At 54.7% G+C, this 13082-nt stretch overlaps 1 protein-coding gene across 2 annotated transcripts; it reads left to right on the forward strand.

The window, feature by feature from the left end:
* The first annotated feature begins 684 nt into the window (after positions 1-684).
* On the forward strand, positions 685-11832 carry WDR81 (WD repeat domain 81). Of its 2 annotated transcripts, XM_044672953.1 has the most exons (11): positions 685-4213; positions 4250-4405; positions 4733-4840; positions 5244-5434; positions 5649-5839; positions 6355-6520; positions 6606-6771; positions 7432-8127; positions 8714-8859; positions 9179-9358; positions 10309-11832. In XM_044672953.1, exons 1-11 carry the CDS (start codon positions 817-819, stop codon positions 10627-10629), a joined length of 5718 nt encoding a protein of 1905 aa, XP_044528888.1. In that variant the 5' UTR covers positions 685-816; the 3' UTR covers positions 10630-11832. The 2 variants fall into 2 exon arrangements, with proteins under 2 accessions (XP_044528888.1, XP_044528886.1); XM_044672951.1 differs by having other exon boundaries at positions 685-4405.
* The last annotated feature ends 1250 nt before the right edge of the window (positions 11833-13082 follow it).

A 13082-nucleotide genomic window follows, 5' to 3' on the forward strand; every position in this document is an offset into this window, starting at 1 on the left:
GCTCTCGAGGCGTCCGGTCCCGCCCCTTTCTCCGCCCACTCCGCCCTCGAGGCGCCTGGTCCCGCCTTCGACCCGGCCTCGCCCCGCCCCGCTCGGAGCCGGGCCACGTGCGCTTGTTTCCCAGGCCGGGGCGCTCACGTGACCCACGTCAGCTGACCCGTCATGGCTGGTACCCGCGCCTAAAGGGTTCTGCCGCCCCAAGCTGAGTAGCTGAGTGGTCCCGGAGCTCCGGTGAGAGCGGCCTCGGCTCCGTCTTTACCCTGGGCAGAGTCAGCTTTGGGGAGGGGGAGGAGGAGGAGGAGGAAGAGGAAGAGAAGAAGGGAAAGGGAGGAGCAACAGTAGAAAGGGGAAGAAAGAGGGGCAGGAAGAAGGGAGGAGGGTGGAGAGAGAGGAGCAGAAAGACGGGAGGAGGAACGAGGTAAGAGACGGGGAAGGGTGGATGGAGAGGAGGGAGAGGGGAGCAAGAATAAAGAAGGGGGTAAAAGGGAGGGAGGGTGGAGCGAGAGGATAAGGAAAAAGGAGAAACGGAAAGAGCAGCAAGAAAGGGGGAAAGGTGGAAGGGGGCAGGAATAAAGGACGGAGAGAAATAAAAAGGGGAAGAGTAGAGAGGGAAGGAGGGCAGAAGGGAGTGAGAGGCAGGAAGAAGGGACGGGAAAAGGAGGGAGTGGCAGTTCAGAGGAAAGGAGGAGGAGGAAGGGATGGGTGAAGGCAAGGGGGAACAGGCAAGAATGATAAAAGAAGGTAGAGTTTTTCTGTCCAGGCTGAGGATTGGTTTTTCTTTACTTCTCTAGAATCTTTGCACCCTCTTCTACTGACATGGAGGGGCTGCTTCAAAGTGTGGAGAGAGACCTGAGCATTGACTCCCGACAGCTAGCATTGGCTCCTGGGGGTACCCATGTGGTAGCCCTGGTGCCCGTGAGGTGGCTGGCAAACCTTCGAGAGAGGAAGCTGCCTCCTGGGCCCTGTCCCCGACCTGAAGGGTTGGGTGAAGCCGAAACCAGGACTCTCCTTCAGCGCTCAGTGCAGAAGCTGCCAGCTGGTTGGACTCGTGTGGAAGTCCATGGGCTGCGAAAGCAGAAACTGGCCTATCCACTGGTTCTAGGTTCTAGCCCACCCTCTGAAGAGCACTCTGGGCTCCCTGAGACCTTCACCAGATTTATGCGGGATACTGCTGCCCAAAACTATCGCAACCTTTGGCATGGTGCCTACCATGCCCATGGACGACCATACAGTCATAGCAATGTTCCACTTGAAGGTTCTGCCCTTGATGCTGTAAGGCAGGCCTTACAGAAGGTTTTTGGCTGCCCATTTCTTCAAGTGGGCAAGGGTGCCCAGTGTCTGTCTCCTGCAAGAGAGGCTCCCTCAGCTCCTAGGGCTGGGATAGTCTGCCCCAACCTCTTGCGGGCTGAGGCCCTCATAGAATCACCAGAAATGCTATATGTCATATACCCCCATGTGCAATACTGTCTTCATGATGTGGTCACTTTCAGTCCAGCCAAGCTCAGTAACAGCCATGCCAAAGTGCTCTTCATCCTTTTCCATGTGCTACAGGCTATGGATGCCTGTCACCGACAAGGTCTGGCTTGTGGGGCCCTCTCCTTGTGCCATGTTGCTATAGATGAGAAGCTATGTAGCCAGCTCCAACTGGACTTGAGTGCTTATGAAGCCCATGAGGAAGAGGAAACAAAGCCTACGAGAACCATTCCTGAGACTGAGCCCCAGAGTGCCCTTGAACCCAGGAAGGGAGAAGAGCTCATGTATCCTATTTGCCAGGAAGAACTGAGGAGCCTGGTGCTAGACTGGGTCCATGGTCGAGTCAGTAACTTTCACTACCTCATGCAATTGAACTGGTTGGCAGGGCGCAGATGGGGAGACCCCAATTACCATCCTGTGCTGCCCTGGGTGGTTGATTTTACCACTGAGAATGGGCGCTTCCGGGATCTTCGGAAGTCCAAGTTCCGCCTCAACAAGGGGGACAAGCAGCTGGATTTCACGTATGAGATGACACGGCAGGCATTTGTGGCAAGTGGTGGTGGAAGTGGTGGAGAACCACCCCATGTGCCCCACCACATCTCAGATGTGCTGTCTGACATCACCTATTATGTGTACACAGCACGGCGCACACCTAGGGCAGTGCTCTGTGGCCATGTAAGAGCCCAGTGGGAACCCCATGAATATCCGGCCAGTATGGAACGCATGCAGAGCTGGACTCCTGATGAATGCATCCCTGAATTCTATACTGATCCCACTATCTTCCGCTCCATCCACCCTGATATGCCTGACCTGGATGTACCAGCCTGGTGTAGCTCAGGGGAGGATTTTGTGGTGGCCCATCGGGCATTGCTGGAAAGCCGAGAAGTGTCCCAAGACCTTCATCACTGGATTGACCTCACTTTTGGCTACAAGCTGCAAGGCAAGGAGGCAGTGAAGGAGAAGAATGTGTGCTTGCATCTCGTGGACAACCACACCCATCTGACCAGTTATGGTGTGGTGCAGCTCTTTGACCAACCTCATCCCCAGCGCCTGGTAGGACCCCCAGCCCTCACCCCTGAGCCACCAGTCATCCCCAGGCCTCTCATCCAGAGAGTCCGAGAGACTTCAGGTCGTGAAGATATCCCATGCCAGTTGGCTGATGGAACCAATGGCTTGGTCTTGGAGGCTACACCTTGCGAGGCTCCTTGGGGTGGGGACAGACCCCTTGGGGGTGATGATGACTTGGAACAAGCAACAGAAGCTTTAGACTCCATCTCTTTGGCTGGCAAAGCTGCTGACCAGCCTTGCCCCTCTTCCTTGCAGGCCTCAGGCCATCCTTTCTCATCAACCTCAACAACACGGCTGGGCCGAAGAAACAAAGCTGGTGGGGTAGATTCTGGGGATGGAGATGAGGGGAAAATAGTCCTTCCTGAGGGCTTCAATCCCCTGCAAGCCCTGGAAGAGTTGGAGAAGTTCGGCAACTTTATGGCAAGAGGCCTTTGTGGTAAAATGGAAGCACCAGAACAGTGCCCAGCCAAGCCTGCCCTGAAGCTCACAGATCTCTTCCAGAGGGACATGCAAGCCCTGGGGGTCCTTGTGGCTGAGATTGTGTTTGCAGCCAGAGTCCGGATGCTGCGACCTCATGCACCATTATGGGAACGTTTCCTGACAGTCCGTGGGTTCTGTTCCCGCTACCCCAAGGAGATCCCCATACCCTTGCAGCCTGTTTTAGAGACCCTGCTGCAGCTGAGTGAGCCCATGGGATCTCCATTGACCAAGAGGCAGGGGGCAGGTCCACTCTTTTTGTATAGGCCAATCTCCTGGGGCTTGCCCCCACCTAGTCCCACTCAGCTCCTCAGCCCTTATAGCTCAGTTGTAACCTTTCCCTCTTATTTCCCATCACTTTATAAGTTTATTCTCCTGTATCAGACAAGAAAAGTGGAGGATGAAGTTCAGGGGCGAGAGCTGGTGTTTCAGCTGTGGCAGCAGTTAGATGGAATCCTGCAGGAGATCACTCCTGAAGGCCTGGAGATCCTTCTTCCTTTTGTACTGTCATTGATGTCAGAGGATCATACAGCAGTGTACACAGCTTGGTACCTGTTTGAGCCCATTGCCAGGGCCCTGGGCCCCAAGAATGCCAACAAGTACTTATTGAAGCCCCTAATTGGGGCCTATGAAAACCCTTGCCACCTGCATGGCCGTTTCTATCTGTATACAGACTGCTTTGTGGCCCAACTGATGGTTCGCCTTGGGCTGCAGCCCTTCCTTTCCCACTTGCTACCCCATGTCCTTCAGGTTCTGGCTGGTGTGGAGACTTCTCAGGAGAAGACCAAGTGTCTGGGAGGGACAACAGAGGATGAGGAGATCGGGGAGGGCGATGAGGGCCAAGGTCCCTGTGCTTTTGGTGAGGCCATCCAAATGGAAGGTGACCCTGGTTCATCGGGACTGGAACTCCTGGACTATACTTCGGGTGTCAGCTTCCATGACCAGACTGACTTACCTGAAAGCGAGGACTTCCAGGCAGGACTGTATGTGTCAGGGTCTCCCCAGCCTCAAGAGCCTGAGGCTCTAAGCCTGGGGCGGCTGAGTGACAAAAGTAGCACCAGCGATGCTTCCTTGGGTGAAGATCGCCCTGGGGATGAAATAGGACTCACCCGTGACAAGAGCAGCCAGGATCTGAAGCAGAGTGAGGGTTCAGAGGAAGAGGAGGAGGAGGAAGATGAGGAAATTGTTGGACAAGGTGGGGATGTTGGAGAGGAGGAGGAGGAGGAAGAAGAAGATGAACAGGACAGTACCCCAGCAGTATCTGAGCTCACCCTTTCAGACCCAGGTGTCTCCACGGATACAGTTCTGCCCAATGATAGTGGAAATGGAGAGGAAGAGGAAGACCTCAGTGATCAATCTGAGGTCAAAGAACAAAAAATTCTCCTGGGTAAGTTGTCTGGGCCATTTCTGGGAACTAGAGCAGTATTTCCTGGGCCAGATGCCTGGTACTAGAGTACCAGAAAAGTCCCCAGAATTTCCAGCCTCACCTGAGGGACCACATGAAAAACCTTCCCCTCTCTCCAGCCTATCCCCAGATGGCACAGCCCTTGTACAGAAAGCTGAGACCTAAGGAGACAGAGCTGGGGCTTCAGAGGGAAGTAGGCCTTAGAGCCTTTGGGGCAGAGTGGAGCCTGGGTGGGGACCTTGGATTGGAGTGTTCACCTGGGCCCAAAGGTTGTTATCTGACAACCCCAGGCCTGGCTCCCCACTACAGATACTGCCTGCAAGACGGTCCGATGGCTCTCTGCCAAGCTTGGCCCCACTGTCACATCCCGATATGTGGCCCGGAATCTTCTCCGCTTGTTGACGTCCTGCTATGTTGGTAATGCCTGTAGAAAAGGTGGAATGTTAAGAGGGGAGGAGAGGAGATGAACTCTCTTTGCATCCCAGCAGCTCCCCTTGCACCTGCCTTTCCCCAGTCCCCCAGTGAGGCCTTTCTTTCCTTCCCTTCCCAATGCTCCCCCTATTTGGGGTTTCTGGCTCTCCTCACAGAACTCTTCTCCAGGGCTCCTTCCCTCTCCTTTAGGGAATCCTGGAGGGGAGGGGAGGATCCTTGTGGTGTTTCTGGGGGCAGGGGGCAGGAATAGGTGCCACATGGCTCCCACATTCTCCAAGGTCCTTTCAGGACCATAACTCTATGACTTGGTCTGAGGATTGGGGTTCCTTGCTAGTTAGTTTCCTCCACAACTTCCGCAAGCAGCTGTGGTCCCTTTACCACTCCACAGGGGCCACGAGACAGCAGTTCATGGGCAGCAGCAGCGACACCAGCCCCCTCAGCTCAGGCAACATCTATCAGAAGCGGCCAGTGTTGGGAGATGTAGCGTCAGTCCCGGTGCTGGGCTGCCTCATGCACATAGCCTGCCTTTATGGGGAGCCTGTCCTTACCTACCAGTATCTGCCCTACATCAGCTACCTGGTCAGTGATCTGGGCCATAGCTCCTCTGCACCTCCCTGAGGTTTCATTGAATTGGGGCAGGGAGCTGAAGCTCTCCCCGGTGGGAGGGAGAGAGGGAAAATGAAATGGAGTCCCATTCTCATGGCCTGTGAGTGGGCAGGGGTTTGAAGCATTGGGGAGCAAATCTGGACAGAGTCTAGGGTAACTGAGTTTCTCTTCCCTTCCTTGGCCCAAGGTGGCTCCTGGAGGTGGGGGAGGGCCCAGCCGACTGAACAGCCGGAAGGAGGCAGGGCTGCTGGCAGCTGTAACCCTCACCCAAAAGATCATTGTGTACCTCTCTGATACCACACTCATGGACATCCTGCCCCGGATCAGCCACGAGGTCCTTCTGCCTGTGCTCAGTTCCCTGACCTCCCTTGTCACAGGGTAGGCCCACTCCCACCTCTGGGAGGCGTGGGGAGGTAGGGGTCAGAGAAGGCAGGAGCTGGACACAGAGGGAAATAAGATCATTCAGTGATGCCCTAGAAGAAGCTTGGGTCTGGGATCTGGAGGGGTCTCATTCTAGTCTTGGCTCTCCGACCTTCAGGAAATTCCTTCCCCTCCTTGGGGCTCAGTTTACTCATCAATGGGGACAATGATTACATTAGGGATTCTTAACATTTTTGTGTCTTGAGCTCTTGGTGAAGCCCTTGGACCCCTCCTCAGAATGTTTTCAAATGCATAAATTGCAAAGGAAACCAAAGGTTAGTGAAAATAAAAATGCCACTTGCTTTCCCCTCATGAAATCTATTCTGACCCCTCCAAGGGGTGCCCGAACCCCTAGACTGGATTTACGGTTCTCTCTCCCTCTTTAACACATAGGCAACCAGCAGGAGTCGGGGAGGGGCAGCCTGGGAAGTGAGGGAGAGATGGGGAGGCCAGTTTAAATGTGTTGCCTTCAGGTTCCCCGGGGGTGCCCAGGCCCGAACTGTTCTATGTGTGAAGACCATCAGCCTGATTGCCCTGATCTGCCTGCGCATTGGGCAGGAGATGGTCCAGCAACACTTGAGTGAGACAGTGGCCACCTTCTTCCAGGTGTTCTCCTTGGTGCATGAGCTACAGTGCCAGGTGGGTATATGAGGACAGGGGAGATGGGACTGTCCCTGCCAGCCTAGTAAAGAGGCATAAACTTGGGCTTGTTTTCTTCCTTTAGGCCCTGAGGCCAGATACTCCAAGCCCAAATGAGGGCCATGTGCTCGAGGTACCCTTTTCAGATGGGCAGCAGCGGGCTGTTGACCCGGCTTTGATGGACGAGCTGCAGAAGGTGTTCACTCTAGAGATGGCCTACATGACCTATGTGCCCTTCTCCTGCCTGCTGGGTATGAGTGGGCAGGCTCTGGTTCTCTGTCCTCTACCTTTCCTCCTCTCCTCAGAGGCTCCTGGGGCTCCTTGCCTCCTTCCCTCAGCCCTCCTGGGCCCTCCCTTTATCCTCATATTTACTTTCTCTCTGTCTCTTCCTTGCTTCTGGCTCTGTCTTCTTGTAACTTCTGCTTTCTTGGAGGTGATGCTCGAGATGCTTCCCCGGGGCCTCTGGAGAGGAAGCCTCCAAGTTTCCCTTCCTCATTTTAGGCTGCCTAGCTTTAAGACAACAGGTGGGCCTAGATGGTCTTGTCCTGTAGAGGAGAAAGAGCATTGGACAAAGACATGACCTTGGGCAAGTCCCTCCCACTCTTGGGTGTTTGTTTTCTCTCTCAGTCACTGGTTGGATTAGGTTGTCTTTAAGATTGCCTCTAGCCCCAGAATCCCAGGATTCCTGTCCCTTGGGGTAAGGCCCATTAACAGTCCCAAGGGGTTCTGTTTGTTTCCAGTCAGGGGTACCCAGTCTTAGTTCATACCCTTTCCTGGCTCTGGGGAGGAGAATTCCACAGCCTGGAGTGCTGCCAGTATTGCCTGTGGATCACTCGCTTGTTGGGGCTTTGGGATTTGTGACAGGAGTGGCCCTTCTCTGGGTCTGAGTAGCTCTTCCCACCCATGTCTAGGTGATGTCATCCAGAAGATCGTCCCCAACCATGGGCTAGTGGGGCAGCTGGCAGGGCAGTATTTGGAGAGTGCCAGCCCAGTGGGCCAGGACCCTATGAACTTGGCACCCATGCCCAGTGCCTCCCCAGAGCAGGACCCTCAAGGCAGGGGAGTAAACCATGATGATGGCAACTCGGGCACTTTTGGGAGTGTCCTGGTTGGGAACCGGATCCAGATCCCTGTAGACACACAGCCTGAGAGTCCCAGTCCCCTTGGCCCCAGCTCAGGGGTCTGTGGCAGTGTCGGGGGCCTCTGTGAGATGGGTGGGGAGGAGAATTCCCTGAAGCGGGATCTGCCTCGATGTGCCCATGGATTGAGCGGAAACTGGTTGGCCTACTGGCAGTATGAGATTGGCGTCAGCCAACATGACGCCCACTTCCACTTCCATCAAATCAGGCTGCAGAGCTTTCTGGGCCACTCGGGGGCTGTGAAGTGTGTGGCCCCCCTGGGCAATGAGGACTTCTTCTTAAGTGGCAGCAAAGACAGGACAGTCCGGCTTTGGCCACTCTACAACTGTGGTGATGGCACCAGTGAGACAGCACCACGCCTCATCTACAGCCAGCATCGCAAGAGCATCTTCTACGTCAGCCAGTTGGAGGCGTCCCAGCAGGTAGTAAGCTGCGATGGCACCGTCCATGTCTGGGACCCATTCACAGGTGAGGCCTCCCCTGTGCTGCCTGAGGCCGGCTTAGGCCCAAGGGTTAGGCTAGAGCCTTTGCTGAGGAAGAGAGGGGAAAACATTTGACTTTCATCCTGATCTGCCCCCTCATAATTGCTCTGCAGGTGAGGTTAGTTTGGAAAAGGGAAGTGGGGTAGCCTTGGGCTCAGGAGTGAGAAGTCTGCGGCTAGGTGTTGGCATATGGGTGTCAGTATTTGGTGGAGTGAGTTTTGAGAGTGGGATTGGGTTTGGGCATGGGGAAGCATGGGGGATGAGGTGACTATGGATCAGAGAGAAGGTAGAAGTAAGGGCAGAGTCAGGACCAGGCCTGTAGGAATAAGAGACCCAGGAAGCATCCTGTCCATTTTAGGGGCAAATCTAGAAACTGTTGGGCAGGATCTTGGCCTTGGGAGGTATGTTCAGCGGGTCCTAGGTGCTTGCTCATGGGGAGCTGCAGAAAGGTATAATGCAGATCTCTCTTGGACCCTTGGGTTGGGTGGCAAGAGCTTCCCTGGTAATATCAGAAGGAGGGAGCTATGTCCATTCCTTCCTATACCCCCAACCCCATGCTTGCACCCTCACAGGAAAGACTGTGCGGACAGTGGAGGCCTGGGATAGTCGGGTACCCTTGACAGCTGTTGCTGTCATGTCTGCCCCCCATACCAGCATCACCCTGGCCAGTGCAGATTCCACCCTACGTTTTGTGGATTGTCGAAAACCTGGACTGCAGGTCAGCAAGAAGTACCCCTTATATACGAGGCCAGGCCTGGGAAAGAAAGGAGAAACAGTCTTTATTTTGTGACTTAGTTGGGGGGTACCCCCAAGGACACTAGCAGAGGTACCTAACGAAACACTGGGCCAAAGGAAGGGCTCTTCTTATTGGACCTTCTGCTCAGGGGCTTCTCCCCTTGTTAAGTGGGTGAGAAACCTTTGGGGTACAGGTTATAAGGGAAGCCCTGGGCCCAGAGAATTCTGTGGGAGCAGAGAGGATTGTGGGAAGGCCAGGAAGTGGGTTGGCCATCCCTCAGCCCTTGTCTCTGGCCCTATAGCATGAATTCCGTCTGGGGGGTGGCTTGAACGCTGGCCTTGTCCGGTCCTTGGCCGTTAGCCCCAGTGGCCGAAGTGTCGTAGCTGGCTTCTCCTCAGGCTTCATGGTGCTCCTGGACACCAGGACTGGGCTCATCCTTCGAGGGTGGCCAGCTCACGAGGGTGACATCTTGCAGATCAAGGTGAGCTCGGGCCCCACCTGGACGTCTTAGCCCATAGCTCTGGCTGCTTGGCCAGGAGATGGATAGAGCAGACCTTAGCTGTTTTCTTTTTTTATCCTTCTGACTCTGCACCCCTACCCAGCCCCCTTCTTGGAGTGTGGGACCCTAAAAGTTGACTGAAGTTTGAACCAGTGTCCTGCCTTACATTTTGCAGTTGTACCTCCAGCCTCAGCATCCCAGATGGCTTTGGGACTTGATAATGGGCACCTTCATGTGACAGGGGCTATGCTAGGGGAAGTGAGAGTAGAGGTGTCACTTCTGCCCCCCTGGGGCCCTGTTCTAATGAGTAACCCTTGTCTATATTTGCCTGGCCCCAAGGGGCAGGGGTCAGTCTCTCTGTCCTTGACCTAGTTGAGGTTAAATAAAGCTCAGGGGAGGCCTGTTTACTGCCCCCGCACGGCTGAGCAGAGTCCAGGCCCTCTTCTCCTCCCCCTTGACTCTCCTTTAGTGATCATGGGGGGTGAGTGGCAGTGTTCATTCCCATGAAGAAGGACCCTTAGCTCCATCTTCATGTCAAGCCCCTGAGAGCTGCTGAGGAAGATGAAAGGTGGAGGAGGAAGCTAGCTACTGGGGTCGTTGGGGATTGTAGAGAAACTTTCTCTGTCTTTATGGTTGGGCTTGTGAGTTGGGAAGAGGGACAGTTATCCCAAGAGCCAGTAGCAGGAGTCTCTGATCCCCACAGTTCAGTGATCTCTGGCTTCCTGAAGGCTTTGGCTTGTTCTAGGGGCTGCCAGGAAAGGGTGGTGTTGGTGATAACCAACCCATCTTAAGGGCCAGCCTGCCCTGTAAAAGGGACTGTGAGAAGCAATTTTTTGGACATCATTGATGGGCCCAGACCCAGCTTGTGGGAGGAAGGGAAACACTCAGAGTTGTTGGCTAATTGCTGCGGCCTCCCTCTCCTCCTGGGGCAGGCTGTAGAAGGGAGCATCTTGATCAGCTCGTCCTCTGACCACTCACTGACCATCTGGAAGGAGCTGGACCAGAAGCCCACCCATCACTACAAGTCCCCATCAGACCCCATTCACACCTTCGACCTCTACGGCAGCGAGGTGGTGACAGGCACTGTGGCCAACAAGATTGGGGTCTGCTCCATGATGGAGCCACCGTCCCAGGCCACCACCAAGCTCAGCTCTGAGAACTTCCGGGGGACACTCACTAGCTTGGCCGTGTTACCCACTAAGCGTCACCTTTTATTGGGTTCAGACAATGGGGCCATCCGACTCCTGGCATAGACCAGGGATGTGGCAGACCCAGGCTGAGAGATGAGCTCAGGATTGGGCAAATGTAGGCCTAGATTTCTTTCTCCCATTTTGGTGACTTGCCCTATCCATGTTTTAACAGTCACCCAGCAGGCATGGTGTTTGGGTTTCCAGGGCACATCCCAGTTGGACAAAAGGCCCCATACCATCTGTGCCTGACACCAAGGAGCGGAAGCCCAGGTCCTAAAGGTCCAAGACTTTGGGATATCCTTAATGCATCCCTGCTAAACCTCCTGAGGCTCCCCTGGGCTTCTTGGCATGTGGATGGTCATATCCTGGACTTATGCCCTCTGAGAATAGAGGAGACGTGAGCCCTAGGGAGGCCTTGGCTTGTGCCTTGGGTTGGTCAGCTGGGGATGTCACCTTCCTGGACCGACCTCCCCCATGGAGGTGGTGGTTGGAGGTAACAGAGGCTGCTCCTTAGCTGTGATCTACCTGGATGAGACTGGCTGTTTAAGCAACTCCCTGTCCTTACTAACCCCCTAAAGAGCGTGGTGGGGCAGAGAGAGAATGCCCTTGGATCCAGAAGGAGAGGGCGGTGATGGCTGTAGCAGGCCACGACTGTGACTTCTCGCCTTATTTCCTCACCGTGAGAGGACCCTGCCAGCGTGTGTACCGAAGGAGGAAAGGCAGAGGCACGAGTGGAAGGTGGCAGTGTCTTCCCTCACACAGAGGGCTAGTAATGCTGGTGCTGATCACTGACCCCTCCTGGGGTGTCAGCCTACAGAGTCCTATCTGGGGCAGGCTCAGGGTGCCACGGTCACTTCTGGGGACAGAAGTTTTGTCCCAGGGGCTTCTCTCCCTGCCCTATCTGATATGGGACCAATAGGAGGGAAGAAAGGAAATGAGGTACCGGGAGAGTGGAGACAGGCTTGGCTTGCCAGATAGCCAGTGGATCCTGTGCTCTCTTGAGCCTCCCATCCCACCCCCAGTCCCAAAGGGGATAGAAGGGTAACCCCTCCCCTCCCATCTCACTCTAGCATTTTGTGCCTTGAGCTGGGGCGCCAGCTTCTGGACCCTCACTCCAGAGGGCCATTGGCTGTCAGACTGGGGGAGAAGGTTCCCTTAAGCCCCAGGAATCCCATGGCAGGGGAGCAGGGACAATGCTGGTCCCAGCCTCCCATTCACTGTTTGCAATAGATGTAAATACAATAATAAACACTTTGGAAGAGCCGAGGAATGGAGCCAGGCTGTTCATTTGGGGATGGAGGTGCAGGAAAGAAACAGACCCATCTGATTCTGATCCAGATAGCCAGCCTTACAAAGAAACTGCCTTCCTTTATGTGCCCAGCCCCCATGAGAAAAAGAGGGGTGCCTTTCTTTAAGGAACTGAAACCATGTGGCCCGGCCTGCCTCAGTTTTAGCTGAGGTTCTCGAGGACGTGAGTAGACACCCTGACATCCCAAGCAGTCCAGTGGTGACGGGCCGAGTAGAACCATAGGAGGCCTTAGCTCCACCCATGAGGGGCGATGAGCCCCACTCACCCATTCCCTGAGTGGAATTGAGGCATTTGGGTTCACCCCGCAAGGTCTACGGCAGATCTCCAATGTTGAGTCTAGAGGAAGCTTGGAAAATCCAGTGGTCAAGTTGAAAAAAATTTGGATGGATTGGATTTAACCAGGAGCTGAAGAGAAATCCCTGATCTAATAATTAGCATTCATTGCTGGGGGCACAAACAAGCAAAAATACAGTCCCTTGTCCTCAGGAAGCTTGTGTTTTAATGGAGGAAACTACACATATAGGTAGACATAAGGCATATCCAGAGAAAACAAGAAAATATGGAAGGGGGTAGGTGGGGGCAGCTGGGTGGCACAGGATAGAGAGCCAGGTCTGGAGTCAAGAGGACCTGAGTTCAAATCTGGCTTCCAACAGGTCCTAGCTGTGTGACCTGGGGCAAGCCACTTAATCGAAATTGCCTCCCCCTCGCCTTTCTCTTATAATGGTTGCTAAGAGAGGGTTTTTGAAAAGAAAAAGGTGGCAGGGGTTAGTACCTGGGAGGGTTTGGGAAAGGCCTCCTGCAGAAGGTCCTGCCCAGTACCCCTGTCAGTGGGCCTGGGCCTAGCCTGGGGTACACGGAGCAGCCCCAAACCTGGCGTCTCAACCAACTAATGCCAAAGGGTTAAAATGGATGTGTTCCCCAGGCCTGCTGGAGGAAGGGGAGAGAAGGAAGCTGCTAGTCTGCGATTCTTTGGAGAGAAGCGAGTGGCTGGGCCTCAGACAAGAAGAACCCTCAAGTTCAGGTTCTGGTCCATTAGGGTGACAGTCTACCCCAGGCCTATTTCATCCACGCTAGGTCTTGGGAAGAGTGTTAGACCTTAGGTCCAGGCCTTTTATTGTCCAGAGGTGATGCTGAGCTTGGGACCTGCCCAAGGTCACACCACTCATCAGTGGCAGTACCCGGACCTCTCCAGAGGGCTCCTGACTGC

Source organism: Gracilinanus agilis, chromosome 4 (genome assembly GCF_016433145.1).
Source record: "Gracilinanus agilis isolate LMUSP501 chromosome 4, AgileGrace, whole genome shotgun sequence".
Classification (NCBI taxonomy): Eukaryota; Metazoa; Chordata; class Mammalia; order Didelphimorphia; family Didelphidae; genus Gracilinanus; species Gracilinanus agilis.